Source organism: Salvelinus fontinalis, chromosome 38 (assembly GCF_029448725.1).
Source record: "Salvelinus fontinalis isolate EN_2023a chromosome 38, ASM2944872v1, whole genome shotgun sequence".
Lineage (NCBI taxonomy): Eukaryota > Metazoa > Chordata > Actinopteri > Salmoniformes > Salmonidae > Salvelinus > Salvelinus fontinalis.
Genome location: NC_074702.1, coordinates 32076706 through 32100624, shown reverse-complemented (window position 1 = coordinate 32100624; position 23919 = coordinate 32076706). Strand labels below are relative to the sequence as shown.

At 43.6% G+C, this 23919-nt stretch overlaps 1 protein-coding gene across 1 annotated transcript; it reads right to left on the bottom strand.

The window, feature by feature from the left end:
- Positions 1 to 1240: 1240 nt before the first annotated feature.
- Positions 1241 to 23851, bottom strand: LOC129837352 (failed axon connections homolog). Its single transcript, XM_055903452.1, has 6 exons — positions 23332 to 23851; positions 19624 to 19759; positions 19196 to 19392; positions 10279 to 10496; positions 6178 to 6294; positions 1241 to 5700 (listed from the first exon to the last, which is right to left on the bottom strand). The coding sequence occupies exons 1-6, from the start codon at positions 23586 to 23588 to the stop codon at positions 5351 to 5353; spliced, it is 1275 nt and encodes a 424-aa protein (XP_055759427.1). The 5' UTR covers positions 23589 to 23851; the 3' UTR covers positions 1241 to 5350.
- Positions 23852 to 23919: the final 68 nt, after the last annotated feature.

Below are 23919 nucleotides of genomic sequence, written 5' to 3'. Positions count from 1 at the left end.
GACAGAACTTTAACTTAAAAATGATCATAAAATCTCATAACATATGTATCATATATTAGGACTTGAATTCACCCCCATTACGATTCAAGCACAAATTGTGCAACTTACTCCTACAACCACTTTTTGAAACGTACACATTTTTTCTCTGAAATACTAACATACCACTAACTTCTCATACCTCTTATATATGTCACGTGTATGGGCTACTCTTAAATGTACTGAGCTAACAATCTCGGATTCATTCTGTAGTTGTGAATGCACAGTCATGACATACCTAACTATATACATATATATATATGTTTTTTTTTTTTTGTAAATTTGATAGTTGGAGTTAATCTGTTAAAGTTTGTTAGTGTAACTCTACGAGAGTGTAGAGTGTGCGGGTTGGTTTGAGAGAGCGCACAGTACTGTACTGTATGGTGGCTGTAATGGTGGTGTCTGAGGTTAAGGATGCCACTAGCTCCCCTCAGTCAGTCCAGAGCCACAGATGCTCCAGTGTTTGTGTGTTGACTCAGTGTAATTTGTTTGCTCTAATTTGTTTTGGTGTGCCAAGGGAGTTCCCTTTTTAATTTTCCTCTGTGTTTATCCCTCTTTGTGGAGCACTGATCTGTTAAGCATGAGAGGGAGAGGGCTAAGGAGAGAGAGAGAGAGTGAGAAAAATAAAGAGAGGGGGCAGAGAGAAAGAAAAGAGAGGCAGTGAGAGAGGTGGGGTGTTTCAGAAAAGGAAAATTAAAAAAAAGGGAGCTGTGCAGATTGTTTTAAGCTCTGTGTGCCCCTTCGGGCCCAAAGGCCTCGCTCGCAGCATACACCTGCTCCATCCCTGGGGATTCTGGTTCCTGATCCGTGGCCCTCTCTCCCCTCTCCCCCAGCCCAGCACCACCACCACACAGCCCCCTCTCACCAAGCCCCAGCTTTCTCTCCTCCACCTCTCCTTGCCTCCAGCGCCTGGCAGAGCCTTAATCAGCCCGCCTCCGCGCCTGGATGCCTGCCACTCGTTAGCCTGATTGAAAACACTGTGGCTCACATGCTAAACACACACAGACCCAAACACACACAATAAATGCAGAGTAATAATATACGGTACTAATAGTATAATGCTAATATATGTACACAAGCAAATAATGTTAGAGGTGAAAATAATGAAATAAATTATTATAAATACTGATTGCGCAAATTTAGTAGATTTACGGTAAAAAAATACCAACGTTCAGACACACTAACACAACTCATACAAAGATCATTTCTTTTAAATTGTCACAGCTATTGTTTAATTGAATCAGTGAGAGTAATCATTGTCATACAGCCACCTCACCTACGGGTTATCATAATTGGACATGTATGTTACAGTGGATTCATGAGTTTCACACTTACGTACATTTCCGCCGCAATGTAATGTTTCCACTAGCAGGAAATAGCTTGTTCTAATAAAGCTTGACAAAGCAGTCGCACTGACATGAGTTATTCATATGTAGAATGGTGAAAACACATCCCAATAATATAACGCAGGTTGATGTTTTTTGGGGGATGAATCAGGTTCTGGAGGCAGCTCTGCCCCGTTCGATAGCGCCGCCTCTGCTGTTCTCTCATTGCGGGTCTGGTCCACCCATGCTTCGAAATCTTTCTTTTTTTTTTCAACAATAAGACAACGCAATTCAATCAAACTCCCTCAAAAATACTTTCTCAATTACAGACACAAAAAGTCTAATTAAAAAGACACTTGAGCAAAGGTTTAGACAGATCCACGTCTTGGTCCCCATTGTTTTTGCAATTTTATGTGTCATCCTTGGGAGGTAGGGTGAGCATAATCCTAGCAGATTGACAATTTACTATTTTATTTGGTCTTTTGTCTGTGTGCCTTTGCAAACAACTATTTACTTTGACATTGCAACTTTGCGAATAAATATGATCTTCTCTCAGGCTCATCCTGACACACACCTATCAATATTCCAACTTAAATGCCAGTGACCGGTGTCCTTGATGTACTGTACATGTCTCATTCCATTCATTTGGCCATACCATCTTATCATGACAATCCCCAGCGTCCTAAGTGCGTTAGTTTTTCCCATTTTAAAACATGACAACAACAATATTGCAAAAAACATATATCTCTCCTTGAGAGCAATAAAGATACAAACGATAAAACATTGCTAACTTAAGTTAATGACAAATTTAAATTTTAAAAAAGTGCTGGCACCGTTTTCAAATAAGTGTGAGTTACTGAGTAAAAAAAGCAAACTCAAACCTGCATTCACAAATCATATTCAACCCCTCTCTTCATAATTTCTGTGCACTACGGCTTATACCATACCTGGTAATGTAGTCATATCACAGCCGACTATCATCTTTTCGGTCTCTTTCTCTCTCTCTCTCTCACACACACACACATAAAAGGATAACACTACTTGCTACAAATGGGCCTTTCCATTCTGTTTCAGTAACTTTCTGTATTAGTTTGGTGTTAATACTGAAGTGAAAACAAATGCAGCTGTTTTTATCACAATATATAATTATTTCTGGGTAACATTTAAGTACCTTACTGAGATTGTTTTCAATTAAAATGGCCAACAAGAAACAAAAACAGCTTCTTAGCAAAGAGCAAATTCTCAAGCAAAAATTTAGCTAGGACTGTCTGGGAGTGGTCTGGGTGGGGAGGGGAAAACTGAAAACTAGCTGTTATTGGCAGACAGGTTTGGAACTCTATTTCCTAATGGTGTATTCTTATTGGTCTGATGTCACCAGACAGAAAAAAACTCCATCCCATCAAAACAGACTGAAATTTCAGACAGTCTTTTCAAACAGCTGTTATACTAAAAGGGCATTATCATCATTTTCACAATATCATTCCAATCTCAGTGTGGAAATATATAATGTTGAAGTCGGAAGTTTACATACACCTTAGCCAAATACATTTAAACTCAGTTTTTCACAATTCCTGACATTTAATCCTAGTAAAAAATTCCCTGTCTTAGGTCAGTAAGGATCACCACTTTAGTTTAAGAATGTGAAATGTCAGGATAATAGTAGAGGGAATAATTTATTTCAGCTTTTATTTCTTCCATCACATTCCCAGTGGGTCAGAAGTTAACATACACTCAATTAGTATTTGGTAGCACTGCCTTTAAATTGTTTAACTTGGGTCAAACGTTTCGGGTAGCCTTCCACAATCTTCCCACAATAAGTTGGGTGAATTTTGGCCCATTCCTCCTGACAGAGCTGGTGTAATGGAGTCAGGTTTGTAGGCCTCCTTGCTCCCACACGCTTTTTCAGTTCTGCCCACAAATTTGCTATGGGATTGAGGTCAGGGCTTTGTGATGGCCACTCCAATACCTGGACTTTGTTGTCCTTAAGCCATTTTGCCACAACTTTGGAAGTATGTTTAGGGTCATTGGAAGACCCATTTGCGACCAAGCTTTAACTTCCTGACTGATGTCTTGACATGTTGCTTGCAAGCCTCCCCCTTTTTCCTCCAAACATAACGATGGTCTTTATGGCCAAACAGTTCTATTTTTGTTTCATCAGACCAGAGGACATTTCTCAAAAAAGTACAATCTTTGTCCCCATGTGCAGTGGCAAACCGTAGTCTGGCTTTTTTTATGACGGTTTTGGAGCAGTGGCTTCTTCCTTGCTGAGCGGCCTTTCAGGTTATGTTGATGTAGGACTCGTTTTACTGTGGATATAGATACGTTTGTACCTGTTTCCTCCAGCATCTTCACAGGGTCCTTTGCTGTTGTTCTGGGATTGATTAGCACTTTTTGCACCAAAGTTCGTTCATCTCTAGGAGACAGAATGAGTCTCCTCCCTGAGCGGTATGACGGCTGCGTGGTCCCATGGTGTTTATACATGCGTACTATTGTTTGTATAGATGAACGTGGTACCTTCAGGCATCTGGAAATTGCTCCCAAGGATGAACCAGACTTGTGGAGGTGTAAAAAAAATGTCTGAGGTCTAGGCTGATTTCTTTAGATTTTCCCATGATGTCGAGCAAAGAGGCACTGAGTTTGAAGGTAGGCCTTCAAATACATCCACAGGTACACCTCCAATTGACTGAAATTATGTCAATTAGCCTATCAGAAGTTTCTAAAGCCATAACATCATTTTCTGGAATTTTCAAGCTGTTTAAAGGCACAGTTAACTTAGTGTATGTGAACTTCTGACCCACTGGAATTGTGCTACATTGAATTATAAGTGAAATAATCTGTCTGTTAACAATTGTTGGAAAAATTACTTGTGTCATGCACAAAGTAGATGTCCTAACCGACTTCCCAAAACTATAGTTTGTTAACAAGAAATTTGTGGAGTGGTTGAAAAACGAGTTTTAATGACTCCAACCCAAGTATATGTAAACTTCCAACTTCAACGGTATAAAACACAGGAATATCACGTTTTGACTGCACTGGGCCTTTAACATTCCAAGTGGCAAAAACTGCAGGACTCGAGACCATAGAGCTAAATAGACAGCAGGATGAATGTATAGATAGAGCACCCTCTAGTGGTGAGATACAAGAGTCGGCTCTACAACCAGCCTGTACTGGTAAGTGTACTCGGACAAGAGTGTTACATCTCCAGTTCCTTTTGCGTATCCCAATCTCCTTTCCTAGAGTGAAGTTAGACACAGAGGTGATGGAAAGGCCAGTGATTATGGCTGATGCTCAGCAGCAAGCCACAAACCATAGGACTGTAGAATAGCCCACCGCTAGTAAGACACAGACTAGAGCAGCCGCCATAGTAAGCAGACTCTTTATATATAATCACTTTACAATATGTGTCCAAGTCTTAGCAAATGACTGACCCCTGTTCTCTAAAAAAACAGTGATTTCATGTGTCTGCTACCATCATCTTGGTCTCTCTTTCACTGGCTACATTTCTAAGAAACAGCCCTGTTGTCTGTATTCCATGGACAGACACACCACTAACTGGTTCCACCAACAATCTCTCTCATAATGTTGCACACTAGTCTGTACCCTGGGACAACTGACACAAATAAGGCAATGTCTGTGATTGTGACACATTGGCAATGTCCCCATCACTAGGGGTGAGGAAATCATAATGCAACGCATGTAACATGAGGTTCGACTTATACGCTCCGCATATAAATACCCAGTTTCTCTGAGCGCACTGATATTACATTGTTAGGATATAGTTTTTAGTCGTCATGGCATATAACTGTGCCTCCATGTGCGAGCACAGATCTCTGAAAAAGAGCGAGAGGCAGCAGCAGAAGCCAGAACTGGGCCTCCGTGTTCCGCAGCTCTATGATGCCAATCCAGATAGCAGCGCCCTGATTAGTTTGACGTTCCGGCCGTCTGACCGCCTCAGCCAAAACCACCCCACCTCCCTGGATGAGGGTGGGTCAAGGGTTGGGACTGGGGCTGGAAGGGGCAGAATTAGGAGGGTCAGGACTAGGAGGGTCACACTTGAGCCGCGGCTCGTTCTCCGAGCCCGTGCCCACGTCTGAGTCGAACAGCGAGTGGTCCGTATCGGGGGAGTGAGTGTGTGAGTGTGTGTGTTTGTCAGAGGCTTCACTCTCCTCCATGGTGTCTGTCCGGGAGAACAGGCCAAAGTCCATCAGGCATGTAGGAGAGCCCTCGCTGCTGTCAGTGTCTGCGCCGTCATAGTACAGGTCCTCTATGTCCACAAACCACTCAGGCCAGAACTTTCTCCGCATGCGCTCACAGAACATGGCCAAGTTGACGAGCTCGCCTAAAACACAGTGGACAGGGAATAGAGGAGGTACAGGTTCCAACATCAGTACTCAAAGAAAATGTACAACAGTGTCAGAGTATCCTTTGATTTCCTACTCAAACTTTGATTGTCAGATTTTGTACAGTTCGAAAATGAAAAGAGACTGGTCTTTGATCTCTGATCAAACATTCTCTAAAGACTGAAACCATGACCAGCAAATGTGCAACAACACTGCACATTACAGTCTTGCACTGTCATCTAGTGGAAGAAGTAGGCAAGTACACTTGGATAAAAAAGGAGGACATTGCATCCTATTCTACACCTGCCTTTAAATCTATAGAATAATACATTAGGTACAGAATTTGTAATACAATCCCGATAACAACATAACAGTAACACAATCACAATGCACACTTTCAAAATCAATCAATTATGATGCTTTGGTATTGTGAGTGCGAGTAAAACATTTCACAGAGGCTGAGAGATTGAACTGACCTTTGATGAGCTGTTCAGGACGTGTGCCGGGTAGTGTCCACATGGCCTGGGCCAGGTGACCAAACACAGCAGCGTCTACTGTCGACATTTTAGGTCCCATGAAGTACTTCTTATCTCCTGCAGGACAGATGAACAGCTGGGGTCAGTAACATATATCAAACCAACCATCAGCAAACTATAAGAGAACACAATAAGAAAAGCCTGCTGAGTGCCTCAGACTCTACACGGAGCAGCCTGTAAATTACAAACAAAACAGCGAAAGCAACTTTGTATGGAAGTGGGATTGCGCATTTTGCAACTCATGGTTACATCTTCTGTCGTCGTGGGAAAGACGCAACGTTTAAAACATTTGTAAACAACTGGTTGCAGATCAGAGCCAACCTGGATACTAAGAAGATCTGGAGGAAAATCGACTAGTGTCAACAGCTTTTTGCTATGGAGGAACAACCTACTCCAGCGTGGAAAGATCCGGCTAACTCACAAAATATTCTAACCCGACAAAAAAAAAGAAAGACAGATTCATCTATAGACACGGACGATTTACTTACCGTTTATGTAGAGGACAATGCTCTTGCAGGTAACCATGCAACACTTGAAAAGTTGTGTGAGGCGATAGCAGGGCTGCGTGGGAGTTCGGAGTTTAGCCAGAGGGAAATTCTCCCGCTTCAGGGAGAGAACAAGGCAATCTCAGCCAAAGTAACTATCGATTCCAACATGGATTGTCTACTCAGGGAAAACAGGGTGGTGAGGGAGTCGCTACTAGACATACAAAGCCGCAGCATGAGTGAAAATCTACTATTTTCTGGGATTCCTGAGGACGCGTCCAATAATCCAGAGGGGGCAATCAGAGAGTTCACGCAATCCGCCTTGAAACTTCCTCTCTAGAGACTGTAAACAAGGTGGCTTTCCACCGAGCGCACAGACTTGGAGCGACAAGACCAAGAGTCCCCCGACCTATCATCGCAAAAGTTGAACACCACAAACAAAAAGGAGCTGATCAAAAGCAGGGAAAGGGAGCTTAAATGGATCAAATTCGGTCTCAATGACCAATTTCCCCGGGAGATAAACGAACGTCCGAAGAGGCTGTATCCTGTACAGAGCAGAGGCGGGAGAAGGGTAAGCGTGCCTTTCTCATTGGGGACACACACTTTATAGATGGACAGCTCTTCCGAGACAGCTCCATGACACAGTGGCTGTACTAAATTCTACAAGGATGTCAGGTTACGAAAAAAAAAGTATGGGAACTGTAAAAAATATCTGAAAACTATGAAGTTGATATGAATACACACACACTTGATCTCTCTCTCTACCTCTCACTATTGTTGAGAACTTTTCTGTAATTGAATATGTTTTTTTGTTTATCTATCTTTTCTATGTCTTTGTCTACATGTTTATCTATGTTTACAACAAGCAAGGGGAAGGTATCAGAACAGCGACACTGGGGAATAATAACAACATATTGTACGGGATACATTTGTACTGTAGTGAAGCCGTCTCTATAGCAATGCAAGGTCTCTTTCGTGATCATGTGAAATGTCAAGTGCTATGGAAATGCTGGGCTGTTTATGAAAATTCTGTTAAAGGTAATTATGATGCAACTAGGATGGTGATGCGATATGGATTACAGTTATCATCTTGAATACTAAGGCTATACTCACTTCATGTTACACACATAGACACTCAACCATGCAAATTGGCTGGGTTATTATTTATTTAGACATCACACTTGATAGTTGTACTCTTATCCAGACATCGTACACACACTCACTAAATCACATCCAATATCATACACATCAACCTACTCCGATTTACTACACACAACATTTTTACAAAATGTTCTAACATCTGTGGCATTGGATCACAGGCAAACAGGCAAGGGAATAAAACGCATATTGCTAGAACCTGTTTCTTGAATTCTAAATATCTGACATTTGAAATATCAAATTTTGACCGTCATAATACCTCTTACGGCAGTAACCTTACAAGCACTAATTATGGTAAATTTAGACTGAGAATAGTATCTAGGTATGGTAAGGGGTAAAATAAGTATGGCCAGTTAAAATTCTAATGGTTTAGCAAATTATTTTAAAAAGATCAGTCTTTACGTGGCTAAAAGAAAATAAATATAACATATACTGTTTACAGGAAACTCACTCGACATCCAAGTTTTATATTAACCTCTAAAGGATTGGTTTTGCCCCCACGGGACGGTTGAGCTAACGTAGGCTAATGTGATTAGCATGAGGTTGTAAGTAACAAGAACATTTCCCAGGACATAAACATATCTGATATGGGCAGAAAGCTTAAATTCTTGTTAATCTAACTGCACTGTCCAATTTACAGTAGCTATTAGAGTGAAATAATACCATGCTATTGTTTGAGGAGAGTGCACAGTTATGAACTTAAATGTATTAATAAACCAATTAGGCACTTTTGGGCAGTCTTGATACAACATTTTGAACAGAAATGCAATGGTTCATTGTGTCAGTCTAACTTTGCACATACAATGGTGCCATCTAGTGGCTATAATCTAAATTGTGCCTAGATTCCTAAGTCATATATTGGCCTTTCTCTTGCATTTCAAAGGTGATAAAACAAAAAACAAAAATACGTTTTTTTTCTCTTTTTATTATCTTTTACCAGATCTAATGTGTCAGATTCTCCTATATGAATTTCACATTTCCACAAACTTAACTGTTCCTTTCAAATGGTATCAAGAATATGCATATCCTTGCTTCAGGTCCTGAGCTACAGGCAGTTCGATTTGGGTATGTCATTTTAGGCAAAATTGAAAAAAAGAGTCCGATCTTTGCAATATCTCATTGAAGCTCTAGATAACTTTTCTGGACTCTCTGGACTAAAACCTAATTATGAGTGTACTATATTACATATTGGATCTTTAAAAAAATAATAATGTTTACATTACCCTGCATTTTACCTATAAAATGGTCTGACGTTGAAGTAGACATACTTGGTATTAATTTCACAAAATATATAAAATGAGCTCTCTATAATGAATTTCAATGGAAAACTTGTAAAAATTGACAAGATCCTGCAACTATTTATGTGAAAATTGCCCCGATTAACTCCTTAGTCAAATCTCAGTTTACTCACTTACTTATGGCGCTGCCTACTCCTGATGATTCGTTTTTCAAATCATATGAGCGAAAAACATTTCACTTCATCTGAGACGTTAAACCAGACAAGATAAAGCGTGCCTCTCTCTAGAATTAATATGAACTGGGTGGGTTGAGATTATGAAATATAAAAGCACTAAACCTCTCTCTCAAAGCTTCACTTATTCAAAAGTTCTACTTGAACCCTAAATGGTTCTCCAGTAGATTACGAAGAAAAGCTCATCAATTGTTTAAAAATGTTTTTTGCATTGTTTTCCTTTGTCTGTCTTTTGTTAATTTTGTTGGTTGTTGGTGCATGGGGGGGGCTTAAATTCAGATTGCACATATTACACTATAGTTTACCACCTTGCAAAGAGATTCTGCTAAAATCAATAGACATCTGCTCTTTCCCCAACTAAAATACATTTCAAACACATATTGTAGTTGGAAGCACAGTGCATATACAGTGTCTCACCACTAGAGAGTGGAAGAGGGTAAAATGGAGCTCTGCAGAAAGGACATACCCCACAACAAAGTCAATCTTACAGTGAACTTCAACTGACCCCATGTTATAATTGATACCGGATGATTAGGAAGCCTTCCTTTCCCATTGTTCCTCATATCTCCACCCGTAGCCAATTCCTCAACACTGACAATACTGTGAGAGCGTTGAGAAATTGGCTACATCATCAGTTGTTCTTCAATTGCCCCTAGTCTCTCCCTGAATCCCAAATCAACCCCTAGTCCCTACCACCTGGGTTTTTGTGTAGATCTGAGAGGATTGGACCGCTGTAAGCAATATGGTTGTTGCTCCATTTTGCACTCTGATGGGCCAGGTAGACTTTTCGCTAGATTGCTTACACCTGTCCGATCCTCTCATATCTACACAAGTGCCTAGGCCTAAGGGTAGTGCCTATAGGCTGATTTGGGATTAACCCTCTGTCTACTCCTACCCTCCCATCCACCTGTACCGCTCCATACATACCGAGCAGTTCGGCCAGTGTGCGCATGTCCTTCTCCATCAGCTTGTAAACCTCCTCCTTGGAGAAGCGTCCGATGCCATGGCCGTACATCTCCCTGTGCACCATGCCGCTGTTCAGGTGGCCGAGGATCCACTTTAGCATGTCACTGAGAGGACCAGTGACTGACAGCATCTTCTGGGTCTCCTCCAGGTTGTCGACCCACTGGCAATAGGCTATTGTCCTGTTTAGAAACACAAATATACAGGTTATGGTACAGTCTTATATAGAAAACACACAGACAGGTTGTCGACTGGCAGTAAGCTATCGTCTTGTATAGTTACACAAGCATAACACAGGTTATTAACCCAGTGGTAGTATAGTCATATGGAAACACATACACTGTGTGCACGGTGTCACCTGCTCTTTCCATGACAGACTGACCAGGTGAATCCAGGCTGCCTAAAATACCCTGTGTTGTAGGCCTCTAGCAGCCCAGTAGGCAGTAAAACAGGGTGGCAGGGAGACGGGCAGCTGAGAGAAAGGACAGAATAACGGTCTCAATAACTGCTTTAATATGCAGATAGATTGTAGCTTCCATCAACGTAATTGTCTGCATTTCCAATCCATATATATATATACACACACACACACATATACACACAGTCGTGGTCAAAAGTTTTGAGAATGACACAAATATTAATTTTCAGTCTGCTGCCTCAGTGTCTTTAGATATTTTTGTCAGATGTTACTATGGAATACTGAAGTATAATTACAAGCATTTCATAAGTATCAAAGGCTTTTATTGACAATTACATGAAGTTGATGCAAAGAGTCAATATTTGCAGTGTTGACCCTTCTTTTTCAAGACCTCTGCAATCCGCCCTGGCATGCTGTCAATTAACTTCTCGGCCACATCCTGACTGATGCCCTAATCAATGCTTGGAGTTTGTCAGAATTTGTGGGTTTTTGTTTGTCCACCCGCCTCTTGAGGATTGACCACAAGTTCTCAACGGGATTAAGGTCTGGGGAATTTCCTGGCCATGGACCCAAAATATCGATGTTTTGTTCCCAGAGCCACTTAGTTACCACTTTTGCCTTATGGCAAGGTGCTCCATCATGCTGAAAAAGGCATTGTTCATCACCAAACTGTTCTTGGATGGTTGGGAAAAGTTGCTCTCGGAGGATGTGTTGGTACCATTCTTCATTCATGACTGTGTTCTTAGGCAAAATTGTGAGTGAGCCCACTCCCTTGGCTGAGAAGCAACACCACACATGAATGGTCTCAGGATGCTTTACTGTTGGCATGACACAGGACTGATGGTAGCGCTCACCTTGTCTTCTTCGGACAAGCTTTTTTCCGGATGCCCCAAACAATCGGAAAGGGGATTCATCAGAGAAAATGACTTTACCCCAGTCCAATCCCTGTACCTTTTGCAGAATATAAGTCTGTCCCTGATGTTTTTCCTGGAGAGAAGTGGCTTCTTTGCTGCCCTTCTTGACACCAGGCCATCCTCCAAAAGTCTTCGCCTCACTGTGCGTGCAGATGCCCTCACACCTGCCTGCTGCCATTCCTGAGCAAGCTCTGTACTGGTGGTGCCCCGAACCCGCAGCTGAATCAACTTTAGGAGACGGTCATGGGGCTTGCTGGACTTTCTTGGGCCCCCTGAAGCCTTCTTCACAACAATTGAACCGCTCTCCTTGAAGTTCTTGATGATCCGATAAATGGTTGATTTAGGTGCAATCTTACTGGCAGCAATATCCTTGCCTGTGAAGACCTTTTTGTGCAAAGCAATGATGACGGCACGTGTTTCCTTGCAGGTAACCATGGATGACAGAGGAAGAACAATGATTCCAAACACCACCCTCCTTTTGAAGCTTCCAGTCTGTTATTCGAACTCAAAAAGCATGACAGAGTGATCTCCAGCCTTGTCCTCGTCAACACTCACACCTGTGTTAACGAGAGAATCACTGACATGATGTCAGCTGGTCCTTTTGTGGCAGGGCTGAAATGCAGTGGAAATGTTTTTGAGGGATTCAGTTCATTTGCATGGCAAAGAGGGACTTTGCAATTAATCTGATCACTCTTCATAACATTCTGGAGTATATGCAAATTGCCATTATACAAACTGAGGCAGCAAACTTTGTGAAAATTAATATTTATGTCATTCTCAAAACTTTTGGCCATGACTGTATATATACACATACATACATACATACACACACACACTACCGTTCAAAAGTTTGCGGTCACTTAAATGTCCTTGTTTTTGAAAGAAAAGCACATCTTTTGTCCATTAAAATAACATCAAATTGATCAGAAATACAGTGTAGACATTGTTAATGTTGTAAATGACTATTGTAGCTGGAAACGGCTGACTTTTTTAAATGGAATATCTAAATAGGCGTACAGAGGCCCATTATCAGCAACCATCACTCCAATGTTCCAATGGCACGTTGTGTTAGCTAATCCAAGTTTATCATTTTAAAAGGCTAATTGATCATTAGAAAACCCTTTGGCAATTATGTTAGCACAGCTGAAAACTTTTATTCTGATTAAAGAAGCAATAAAACTGACCTTCACAGCTTACAGACCGTAGGGAATTGAGGTCACAGTTATGAAAACTTAGGACACTGAAGAGGCCTTTCTACTGACTCTGAAAAACACCAAAAGAAAGATGCCCAGGGTCTCTGCTCATCTGCATGAACGTGCCTTAGGCATGCTGCAAGGAGGCATGAGGACTGCAGATGTGGCCAGGGAAATAAATTGCAATGTCCGTACTGTGAGACGTCCAACACAGCGCTACAGGGAGACAGGACGGACAGCTGATCGTCCTCGCAGTGGCAGACCACGTGTAACAACACCTGCACAGGATCGGTACATCCAAACATCACACCTGCAGGACAGGGACAGGATGGCAACAACAACTGCCCGAGTTACACCAGGAACACACAATCCCTCCATCAGTGCTCAGACTGTCTGCAATAGGCTGAGAGAAGCTGGACTGGGGGCTTGTAGGCCTGTTGTAAGGCAGGTCCTCACCAGACATCACTGGCAACAGCGTCGCCTATGGGCACAAACCCACCGTCACTGGACCAGACAGGACTGGCAAAAAGTGCTCTTTACTTACGAGTCGCGGTTTTGTCTCACCAGGGGTGATGGTCGGATTCGCGTTTATTGTTGAACGAATGAGCGTTACACAGAGGCCTGTACTCTGGAGCGGGATCGATTTGGAGGTGGAGGGTCCGTTATGGTCATTTGCTGTTGTTCTGAGATTGATTTGCACTTTTCGCACCAAAGTACGTTCATCTCTAGGAGACAGAACGCGTCTCCTTCCTGAGCGGTATGGCGGCTGCGTGGTCCCATGGTGTTTATACTTGCATACTGTTGTCTGTACAGATGAATGTGGTACCTTCAGGCGTTTGGAAATTGCTCCCAAGGATGAACCAGACTTGTGGAGGTCTACAAAACAATTTCTGAGGTCTTGACTGATTTCTTTAGATTTTCCCCATGATGTCAAGCAAAGAGGCAAGGAGTTTGAAGTTAGGCCTTGAAATAGATCCACAGGTACAATTAACTAAAGCCATGACATAATTTCCTGGAATTTTCCAAGCTGTTTAAAGGCACAGTCAACTTAGTGTATGTAAACTTCTGACCCACTGGAATTGTGATACAGTGAATTATAAGTGAAATAATCTGTCTGTAAACAATTGTTGGAAAAATGTCCTAACCGACTTGCCAAAACTATAGTTTGTTAACAAGAAATTTGTGGAGTGGTTGAAATTGAGTTAAGGACTCCAACCTAAGTGTATGTAAACCTCCGACTTCAACTGCGTTCAACACTATAGTGCTCTCAAAGCTCATCACCAAGCTAAGGATCCTGGGACTAAACACCTCCCTCTGCAACTGGATCCTGGACTTCCTGACGGGCCGCCCCCAGGTGTTGAGGGTAGGTAGCAAGACATCTGCCACCCTGATCCTCAACACTGGAGCTCCCCAGGGGTGCGTGCTCAGTCCCCTCCTGTACTCCCTGTTCACCCACGACTGCATGGCCAGGCACGACTCCAACACCATCATTAAGTTTTCTGACGACACAACAGTGGTAGGCCTGATCACCGACAACGATGAGACAGCCTATAGGAAGGAGGTCAGAGACCTGGCCGGGTGGTGACAGAATAACAACCTATCCCTCAACGTAACCAAGACTAAGGAGATGATTGTGGACTACAGGAAAAGGAGCACCGAGCACGTACCCATTCACAACGCCGCGGCTGTAGTGGAGCAGGTTAAGAGCTTCAAACTCCTTGGTGTCCACATCAACAACACACTAGATTGGTCCAAACACACCAAGACAGTCGTGAAGAGGGCAGGACAAAGCCTATTCCCCCTCAGGAAACTACAAAGATTTGGCATGGGTCCTGAGATCCTCAAAAGGTTCTACAGCTGCAACATCGAGAGTATCCTGGCCGGTATCACTGCCTGGTACGGCAATTGCTCGGCCTCCGACCGCAAGGCACTTCAGAGGGTAGTGCGTACGGCCCAGTACATCACTGGGGCAAAGCTGCCTGAATACACCTGTTGTATTCGGCGCACGTGACAAATAAACTTTGATTTCATTTGAATGAATGTATTGTGATAATTAACAGTCAGCTCTCTAGACAAAAAAGATTGAGCTGTCTTGAAAAGAATTCGAGGGAAAATTTGCTTCAGGGGCTAAACCAGACAAACCCGAGATCAGCCTGAGATCAAATCATAACTATTTAAATGATTTCAATATCATTAAACAGTGCTCTTACTTATAACAACTCGAGCTCGACACAATAGGAATGGAAGACAAAATGACAATTTTTACTAAACCAGGCACTGAACTTAATATACAGTACACGTACATTGTGAACAAACAGCACAATCTCACAGACCAGGGCCCAGATTCACAAAACACTTCTTACGCAAAAGCTTCCTAAGAAAAAAAATAAAGTTCATAAGATAATTCGTAAGTGAAATTCCTAAACAATATCTTTAGATTTCAAGATTTTCTTACAAACTTCTCCAATATCTTCTGAGGAATCTTCGTAAGATGTTTGTTGCTAGGCAACTGATTTAGCTAGCTATTAATGCCAATCGTGTTAATATATTTCCTACAGAGATTAGACTGTTCCAAGATGTTCTTGGGTTTAAAATAAGTGAGTGAATTAAACATGTTCAATTGCTTTCGTGAGCTTAGTCTCTCACTGCCCTGCATTTAAGGGTTTAGCTTTCTTGGAATTAAGAACAAAACCCCAAATTGTATTTGCAATAATCTCATTTCTTCTTAACTTTTTGCTTAAGGAGAAACATAAGAAATATCGCAATACATTTCCAATAAACTTTGAGGAATATCAACTTTGCTTAACTTTCTTCATAAGTCTATAGTTAGAGTGTAGGGGCGGCAGGTAGCCTAGTGGTTAGAGTGTAGGGGCGGCTGGTAGCCTAGTGGTTAGAGTGTTGGGCAGGCAGGTAGCCTAGTGGTTAGTGTTGGGCAGGCAGGTAGCCTAGTGGTTAGAGTGTTGGGCAGGCAGGTAGCCTAGTGGTTAGAGTGTAGGGCAGTCAGGTAGCCTAGTGGTTAGAGTGTTGGGCAGGCAGGTAGCCTAGTGGTTAGAGTGTTGGGCCGGCTGGTAGCCTAGTGGTTAGAGTGTAGGGGCAATTTGTAAGTCGCTCTGGATAAGAGCGTCTGCTAAATGACTTAAATGTAATGTAAATGTAGGGGCGGCAGGTAGCCTAGTGGTTAGAGTGTAGGGGCGGCAGGTAGCCTAGTGGTTAAAGTGTAGGGGCGGCAGGTAGCCTAGTGGTTAGAGTGTAGGGGCGGAAGATTGCCTAGTGGTTAGAGTGTAGGGGCGGCAGGTAGCCTAGTGGTTAGAGTGTAGGGGCGGCAGGTGGCCTAGTGGTTAGAGTGTAGGGGCGGCAGGTAGCCTAGTGGTTAGAGTGTAGGGGCGGCAGGTAGCCTAGTGCTAGAGTGTTGGGCCGGCTGGTAGCCTAGTGGTTAGTGTAGGGGCGGAAGATTGCCTAGTGGTTAGAGTGTAGGGGCGGCAGGTAGCCTAGTGGTTAGAGTGTAGGGGCGGCAGGTAGCCTAGTGGTTAGAGTGTAGGGGCGGCAGGTAGCCTAGTGGTTGGAGTGTAGGGCCGGCAGGTAGCCTAGTGGTTGGAGTGTAGGGCCGGCAGGTAGCCTAGGGGTTGGAGTGTAGGGCCGGCAGGTAGCCTAGTGGTTGGAGTGTAGGGCCGGCAGGTAGCCTAGTGTTTGGAGTGTAGGGCCGGCAGGTAGCCTAGTGGTTAGACTGTAGGGCCGGCAGGTAGCCTAGTGGTTAGAGTGTAGGGCCGGCAGGTAGCCTAGTGGTTAGAGTGTAGGGCCGGCAGGTAGCCTAGTGGTTAGAGTGTAGGGCCGGCAGGTAGCCTAGTGGTTAGAGTGTAGGGCCGGCAGGTAGCCTAGTGGTTAGAGTGTAGGGGCGGCAGGTAGCCTAGTGGTTAGAGTGTAGGGACGGCAGGTAGCCTAGTGGTTAGAGTGTAGGGCCGGCAGGTAGCCTAGTGGTTAGAGTGTAGGGGCGGCAGGTAGTCTAGTGGTTAGAGTGTAGTGACGGCAGGTAGCCTAGTGGTTAAGAAGGTTTTGTGAATCTGGGCCCTGAGGCATATCTCTGTCACAGAGCAGCCTTCCTCCTCGCGTTGTCATAGCAACATCAATCATGCTAATTTACGGGCCTGAAGCGCTGTATGTGATCTCAGCACGCTGTGACCCATGCTGCTAACCTCAGCTGGCCAAACAGAGCAACAAGCAGCCCCATAGTCCTGCACATCCATTAATAATGTAATCGATAGTAAACACAGCCTGCGAGAGGGAGGGGGAAAGAGGAGAGGGAGTAGAGAAGGAGGTGATCAGGGAAAAAGAAGACAGGAGAAAAACAGAGAAAAGAGAGAGCAAGAGAAAGGGAGTGGACATGAGAGTGATATGAATAACCCTTACTCTACAGCTGCAGAGCAATATTATGGAACCCCCGCCCCCCTCCAATTCATGGCTCTGGTTGTGAATGAGATTGACAAGTTCTGATGCACAGAAACATGTTACTGACTGATTTCTCACCCTGTAAATATTGTAGAAAAGACCTTGATGAGCATGTATGCATCTCCCTCTTTTCTTTGACATTCATGCTCAGAAACAAATGCTTTTAGATCCCTGGGCCCCAACCAGGAAAGGCTCAGCCTGCATCCAAAAAAGCACCCCATTCCTTACAAAGTAGTGCACTATATCAGGAATAGGGTGCAATTTGGAATGCAGAATCAGTGACTTCCCAGCAGAAGCCTCACCAGTACAGATGCCCAGCAGTGACTCACCGATAATGTAGAGTCCCACCCTTCTATTTGCTGTAAGTAAATCGGTAATGTAGCTGTGTGGATGACCACTTGGGAACACTATAGTCAGTGAGCTTAGCCAGTCCCAATTCATTCCCAACCCTCCCCTTGGCCCTAACCCTTCAATCTCTGCAGATCTGTAAGGTGGAAGCAATATGGTGGAAACTTTACCACTAGACTGCTTATACACTACATGACCAAAAGTATGTGGACACCTGCTGGTCAAACATCTCATTACAAAATCTTTGGCATTAATGTGGAGTTGTTCCCCCATTTGCTGCTATAAAAGCCTTCACTCTTCTAGAAAGGTTTTACACTAATGTTGGAACATTGCTGCGGGGACTTGCTTCCATTCAGTCACAAGAGCATTAGTGAGGTCGGGCACTGATGTTGAGCGATTATACCTGGGTCGCAGTCGGCGTTCCAATTCATCCCAAAGGTGTTCGATGGGGTTGAGGTCAGGGCTTTGTGCAAGCTAGTCAAGCTCTTTCACACCAATCTCAGCAAACCATTTTTGTATGGACCTCGCTTTGTGCACAGGGGCATTGTCATGCTGAAACAGAAAAGGCCCTTCCCCAAACTGTTGACACAAAGTTGGAAGCATAGAATCGTAGAATGTCATCGTCTGCTGTAGCGTTAAGATTTCGCTTCACTGGAACTAAGCGGCCTAGCCCGAACTATGAAAAACAGCCCCAGACCATTATTCCTCCTCCACCAAACTTTACAGTTAGCACTATGCATTGGAGCAGGTAGCATTCTCCTGGCATCTGCCAAACCCAGATTCGTCTGTCGGACTGTCAGAGGATGAATGGTGATTCATCACTCCAGAGAACACTTTTCCACTGCTCCAGAGTCCAATGGCGGCAATGGAGCTTTACACCACTCCAACCGACGCTTGGCATTGCGCATGGTGTTCTTAGGCTTGTGTGCGGCTGCTCGGCCATGGGATACCTTTTCATGAAGCGTCTGACGAACAGTTCTTGTGCTGAAGTTGCTTTCAGAGGCAGTTTGGAACTCGGTAAGTGAGTGTTGCAACCGAGGAAAGACGATTTTTACGAGCTACGCTCTTCAGGACTTGGCGGCCCTGTTCTGTGAGCTTGTGTGGCCTACCACATCATGGCTGAGCTGTTGTTGTTTCTAGTCGTTTCCACTTCACAATAAGAGCCCTTACAGTTGACCGGGGCAGTTCTAGCAGGGCAGAAATTTGACGAACTGACTTGTTGGAAAGGTGGCATCCTATGACGGTGCCATGTTGAAAGTCACTGAGCTCTTCAGTGAGGCCATTCTGTTGCCAATATTTGTCTATGGAGATTGCATGGCAGTGTGCTCGATTTTATACACCTGTCAGCAACGGGTGTGGCTGAAATAGCTGAATCCACTAATTTGAAGGGGTGTCCACATACATTTGTATATCTAGTGTACCTATCTAAACTCTTCGGACATGCTAACATCAAGGGTTACGGGCCAAGGGGGAGGGTAGGGAGCAATTTGGGAATGGCTGTGACATACGGAGTTACACCAATGTAGCTTTGGAGGACCCGTGGGTATAGTAATTGACTGAGTCACCAGTAGAGGTGCTCCTCCACCATCTTGGTGACAGCCCGGGACACGGCTCTTTCCTGGGGACTGAGGTTCTTGTTGAGGTTGACGCCCAGCTTCTCTTCCAGGAAGTCAATGATGAACTCTGACCCCGACACCTGCTGCCGGTTATACTCAACCCATGGCATCTTGCCCTGCGGAGAGAGCTTCCCATCAAAGTAGTTCTGCAAGGGGGAGAACAGAATGGGATTCAGCACTGGGAAATTGACACACTCTAGTTGCATCCGAATATGTAGGACTGGTTTACCAGACTCAGATGAATCCCTGGACATAAAAAAAATGCCTAAGGAGAATTTCAATTTAAAGTGCTTTTAAGTCCAGGAATGTAGGCTTAATCTGTGTGCGGGAAACCAGTACATTTCAAGTTCTACTTTATCATACACAGACTATTGTACCTGGTATGGCAGGTCCACCATGCGTAGGTAGGTCTCCATCTTGAGGCAGAATGGTGAGAGGCTGGGGACCCCCGTGTGTGGCCTGGAGAACTGGTGGAGGATGATGGCATCTTTAGAGTCCAACTCCTGCTCCTTCCTGGAAAACACCCGGGGAGAAAAAAAAGGCCAGCTGAAAAGGTGTGCTGTACTGAGGCAACAGTAAACCACACAGGTGGGAGGCCCCCATGAGATAAAATACTTGAAAACAAGTGTTATCTCTGTGGCAGCCACTTTAAAAGTGATCAATGTTTCTATGACAACAGTACAGCTATTCCCAGGTCAGCTTGTGCTTGTGAGAACAATATCATAACATCGAGCCGAATTGGAGATCAGAGAGGAGAGAGTAAGATTGGTTGCGGCGCTGTTTCTGGCTCTTAGTAATCTGACTGGGAGGATGGGATCTCACCTGGTGCATATTATAGCATGGTGACATAGCAGCGAGAGGAACTATTCTTCAATTCCCTGAGCTCTGTGTTACAGAGGGCATTTCCATACAAGGGCCGATGAGCACCAACATAAGAAGTTCATTGAAGCATGTCAAAGTGTGTGTCAAATGAAAGCGAAGAGTCTATATAAAAAATGAAGGCATCTATACATTCCGTTACCAAAAACCCACATATCTTTAAGATGTTTCCTAATTTCTCTTCATCATGAGGGAGGATAATGACATTTTCACAGAAGTAATAAGTAAAGGTAGACCTACCAAGTAGTTAGTGTTTTTCAAGTTGGTCTATGAATTAAGTAATTCAAACTCGGAATTCTGTTACCAAATCAGTAACGGAATTACTGCAAAATCAGCAACAGAATTACTGCAATTGAATTGGCTAAAATGGGAAATCATACTAGTCACATCACACTTGGGTCCCCTGCTACTGTCCTCCCTTCCACTGGTATACTGTTATGTTCAGCTCATAACAGTGTTTTTCCCTTTCCGTCCCCTGTTGGTCAAATCAGAGAGGAAGAGGCAAAGCGAGAGGGTTTACTCCTGTCAAAATCTGTCCACGACAAGCAGACTGCCTGCCTTCCCGCCTTTGGGACAACAACTCCCATTGTTAGGTCGGAGACAAGACCATCTTGTCATTATTCACAGTATCTCAGGTCAAAGCAAGAATGTGAAAACAGTCTGGATAACCCCTCCCTTTCTCTCTGCTGCTCTCTCTCTCTCTCCAGTTAATGTCACGTCTCCCGGCTCTTACTGAAACCTACCCTATTTCCATTTACTGTAACAAACATCCTCACCCACTGGGCACCGACCGACACCGGACATCCATGGACATTGAAAAGTAGTTGGAATTTGGTCAGTACAGATGTTTATGTTTCACAAGTTTGGACAGCACAGTACAGTAGAGCACAGTACAGGTGGTGTACTGTACCGTACTGAACTCTACTGTAATGTGCTCTACTGTGATGTCCAAACTTGTGAAACATTGACGTCTATGATCGTTTCAGATTTGGTCTGGTCCGGACCAACCAAATGTGGTCTTGTTGGGGGGGGGGGGGGGGGGAGCTCAATACAATAATATCCACTGTGTAGAATAACATCCAAATATGCAAAATAAGGATATTGCATATTTCTACATTTGTTTACCTATTCAGGATACACCACCATGAAAAGAATGATATTCATATCCATAATGATACATTTTTGTGTAGTACAGATCATGGACCCATTGTGTAACTTAGTTACTGTAATTATATTACCAGTTGTAAATCCACTTCACCTACTGTAGTTCAATAACAAACAAAACTATTCTAACTCAAGGAGCCATGTCATAGCTGACACCCCATTCTTTCTGCAGATCTGCTCAGAATTAAGATAAATTAACCGTTTTTTGGAAAACATGGTCGCATTAAAAAACCGAAGGACATTTTTCTGTTACAAAACTTTGCATCTGCACAGTTCTTCCAGTAAATGTGAGTTTGTGACATCTTCAAAGTAGTCATTGTGCATAGAGTTGTATGGTTTGTTAAACTTTCAAATCAAATGTTTTTGGTCGGCATAGATTTTTGAAAATGTTTCACAATTTCAGTCAAAGTGTAATTCTGATGCTGTCGAATTGCCCTAGAACAACCTGTCCCCTCATTATATTTAAGTCACCCGTCCAAACACTCATGCACACAAGAATACACAGACACAATACACAATTTGAGGATAATTAGATAGATATTGAGAGGGTAAACTCGTCACCATATTACTGACTCCATGGTATTCAATGGGCCTACCGCAGAAGAAACTCTAGGATTTTGTCTGAACTTCTATTTCAATCCTCTACTACCCTTGAAATCAAGACCTGGGAGGTTAATCATGCTTGTGAAAATCTGATAGAGTCCTCACATTTCTACCCCACAGTTTTTAAACGGTGGGTGTGGGTGACTGACATAGACAGCTCTTTTGGCTTTAATAATTAAACAGCCTACAGTGCAGGGGCGTGCTGCCTTGCAATTACTCTAGTTCTTACCTAAATTCATTTGATGAATTATAGCCACACATGTCCAAGAAAGCAGGAATGGACTCCATCCAAAGTCAATTACATCATCAGGCATTTTGTAACGCCTTGAAATGTCAAATTAATTTCTGGAAATAAATATGACATGTATATAAATGATAGCCTACTTTGGCTAATAAAATGTATATGCTAGGTTTTCGGTACTATAGTCTTGCGCGGGACAGTCTACGACAAGAATAAACAACTCACATTCCCACAAAATGTCCCTGTCCATACAACCGTGGTTCGAAACCCTCGAAACGACGTAGGCTACGTCTCAGTCCATTTTTCCAATGGTGCGGAAATTCTGGACCGTGTAAAAGAAACACTATTGTATTTAGGCCTAGAATCAGGGAGTTCCTTTGAGAAGAGGCACTCAAAGGGGTGGCATAGAATAACATACATGCTGCAGATTTACTGTCAAAATGTAGTTTTCTATGGTAGAAGCATGACAGTGGTAGGCGTATGCGACGTGATTCAACAATGTTTCCAAATTAGGAAATGCAAAAACTAGTCCTCTTAGAGTGTGTGACAGATTATATGGAGCCACCGTTACAGAATGTACCATAGGCCTAAATGCTTGACTGAGGACTGCGTGGGGACAGTAGCGCCATTCATTACGTTGACAATAGGCGTGGATTAATCTTCCCTCTCAAAGATTAAACCAGACGCATTTCATTCAACAGTAGGCTACAAAACGTCCGCTTTCACTAAACATTCTGACACCACTGCTGCAGCGCTAGATAAATTCATATTGACGCTCAATACATGGCACAAGACCTGACGCGTGATTTTCCACTTTCCAATATTTTTTTCCCCCATCACCTGTCCTTGCCTCCTTGGGAACGATATCATCAAACAGCTGTACAATCGAGCCCACAGTGCAAGAACAGATGATTCCGCGAATATATGAACAAATGTAAACAAACGACAGCAATATCCTGTTATTCAGAGATCTGTCAAGAGCAGCTGTTCAGAGGTGACTGCAAGTGTGCACGCCCAGCCCATTCCCCGAGGGTATGAATGGCTATATCATTTTCGATCATTATTGCGAATATTGTATATTAGGCCTGCGCAAAACACAGCCTAAACATCACACAAATGCACACATTTGATCATGTAAACCAATACCGTTGCAGAGTATGTCATTTGTAGCATATTGTTTTGCCACTGTATAGCCTACCTGATGGCGAGCAGCTCGTGCAATAGGTAGGCAGCAGCGGCGAGGAGGGCACCACCGGTGATATAGATGGTTTTCTTCCACCAGGAATCCGACCCCAATCCTGACATGATCCCGCCGTAGTCCCGTAAAGGGATTGCGATGATATAACCATAAAGAGAGTGAGGCTCATCGGAACCACATATCCCCAAGGACACGCTTTGATTCCGCCCGAGTTCAACCACACACGGTCGGGACGAGGCGAAACCAGAACCCCACATACTCTTATCAATCGCCGCGTGGCGCCCGCGTCCTCCCGCAAACCGCTATCGGCTTCATCAGTAGGTCACAACAGTCCTATGCTGCATGGCGATATGCTATTTCATCTTCCAAACATTAGACATAGACATCTTCCTGCCTGAGCTCGGCATCCTCCGCCAGCCCTCGGAGCCTTTGTCTGTTCCAATGGAAACGAGTGGCAGACGGTGAGCGCTCCCCTCACATCTGAGCCTCAGCGACAACAAAACCACCACACAATATATGACAATAGGCCAGGCCTTATATCATGATGATAAAGACATCTGCAAATTACACATTTTATTTTTGGTATAT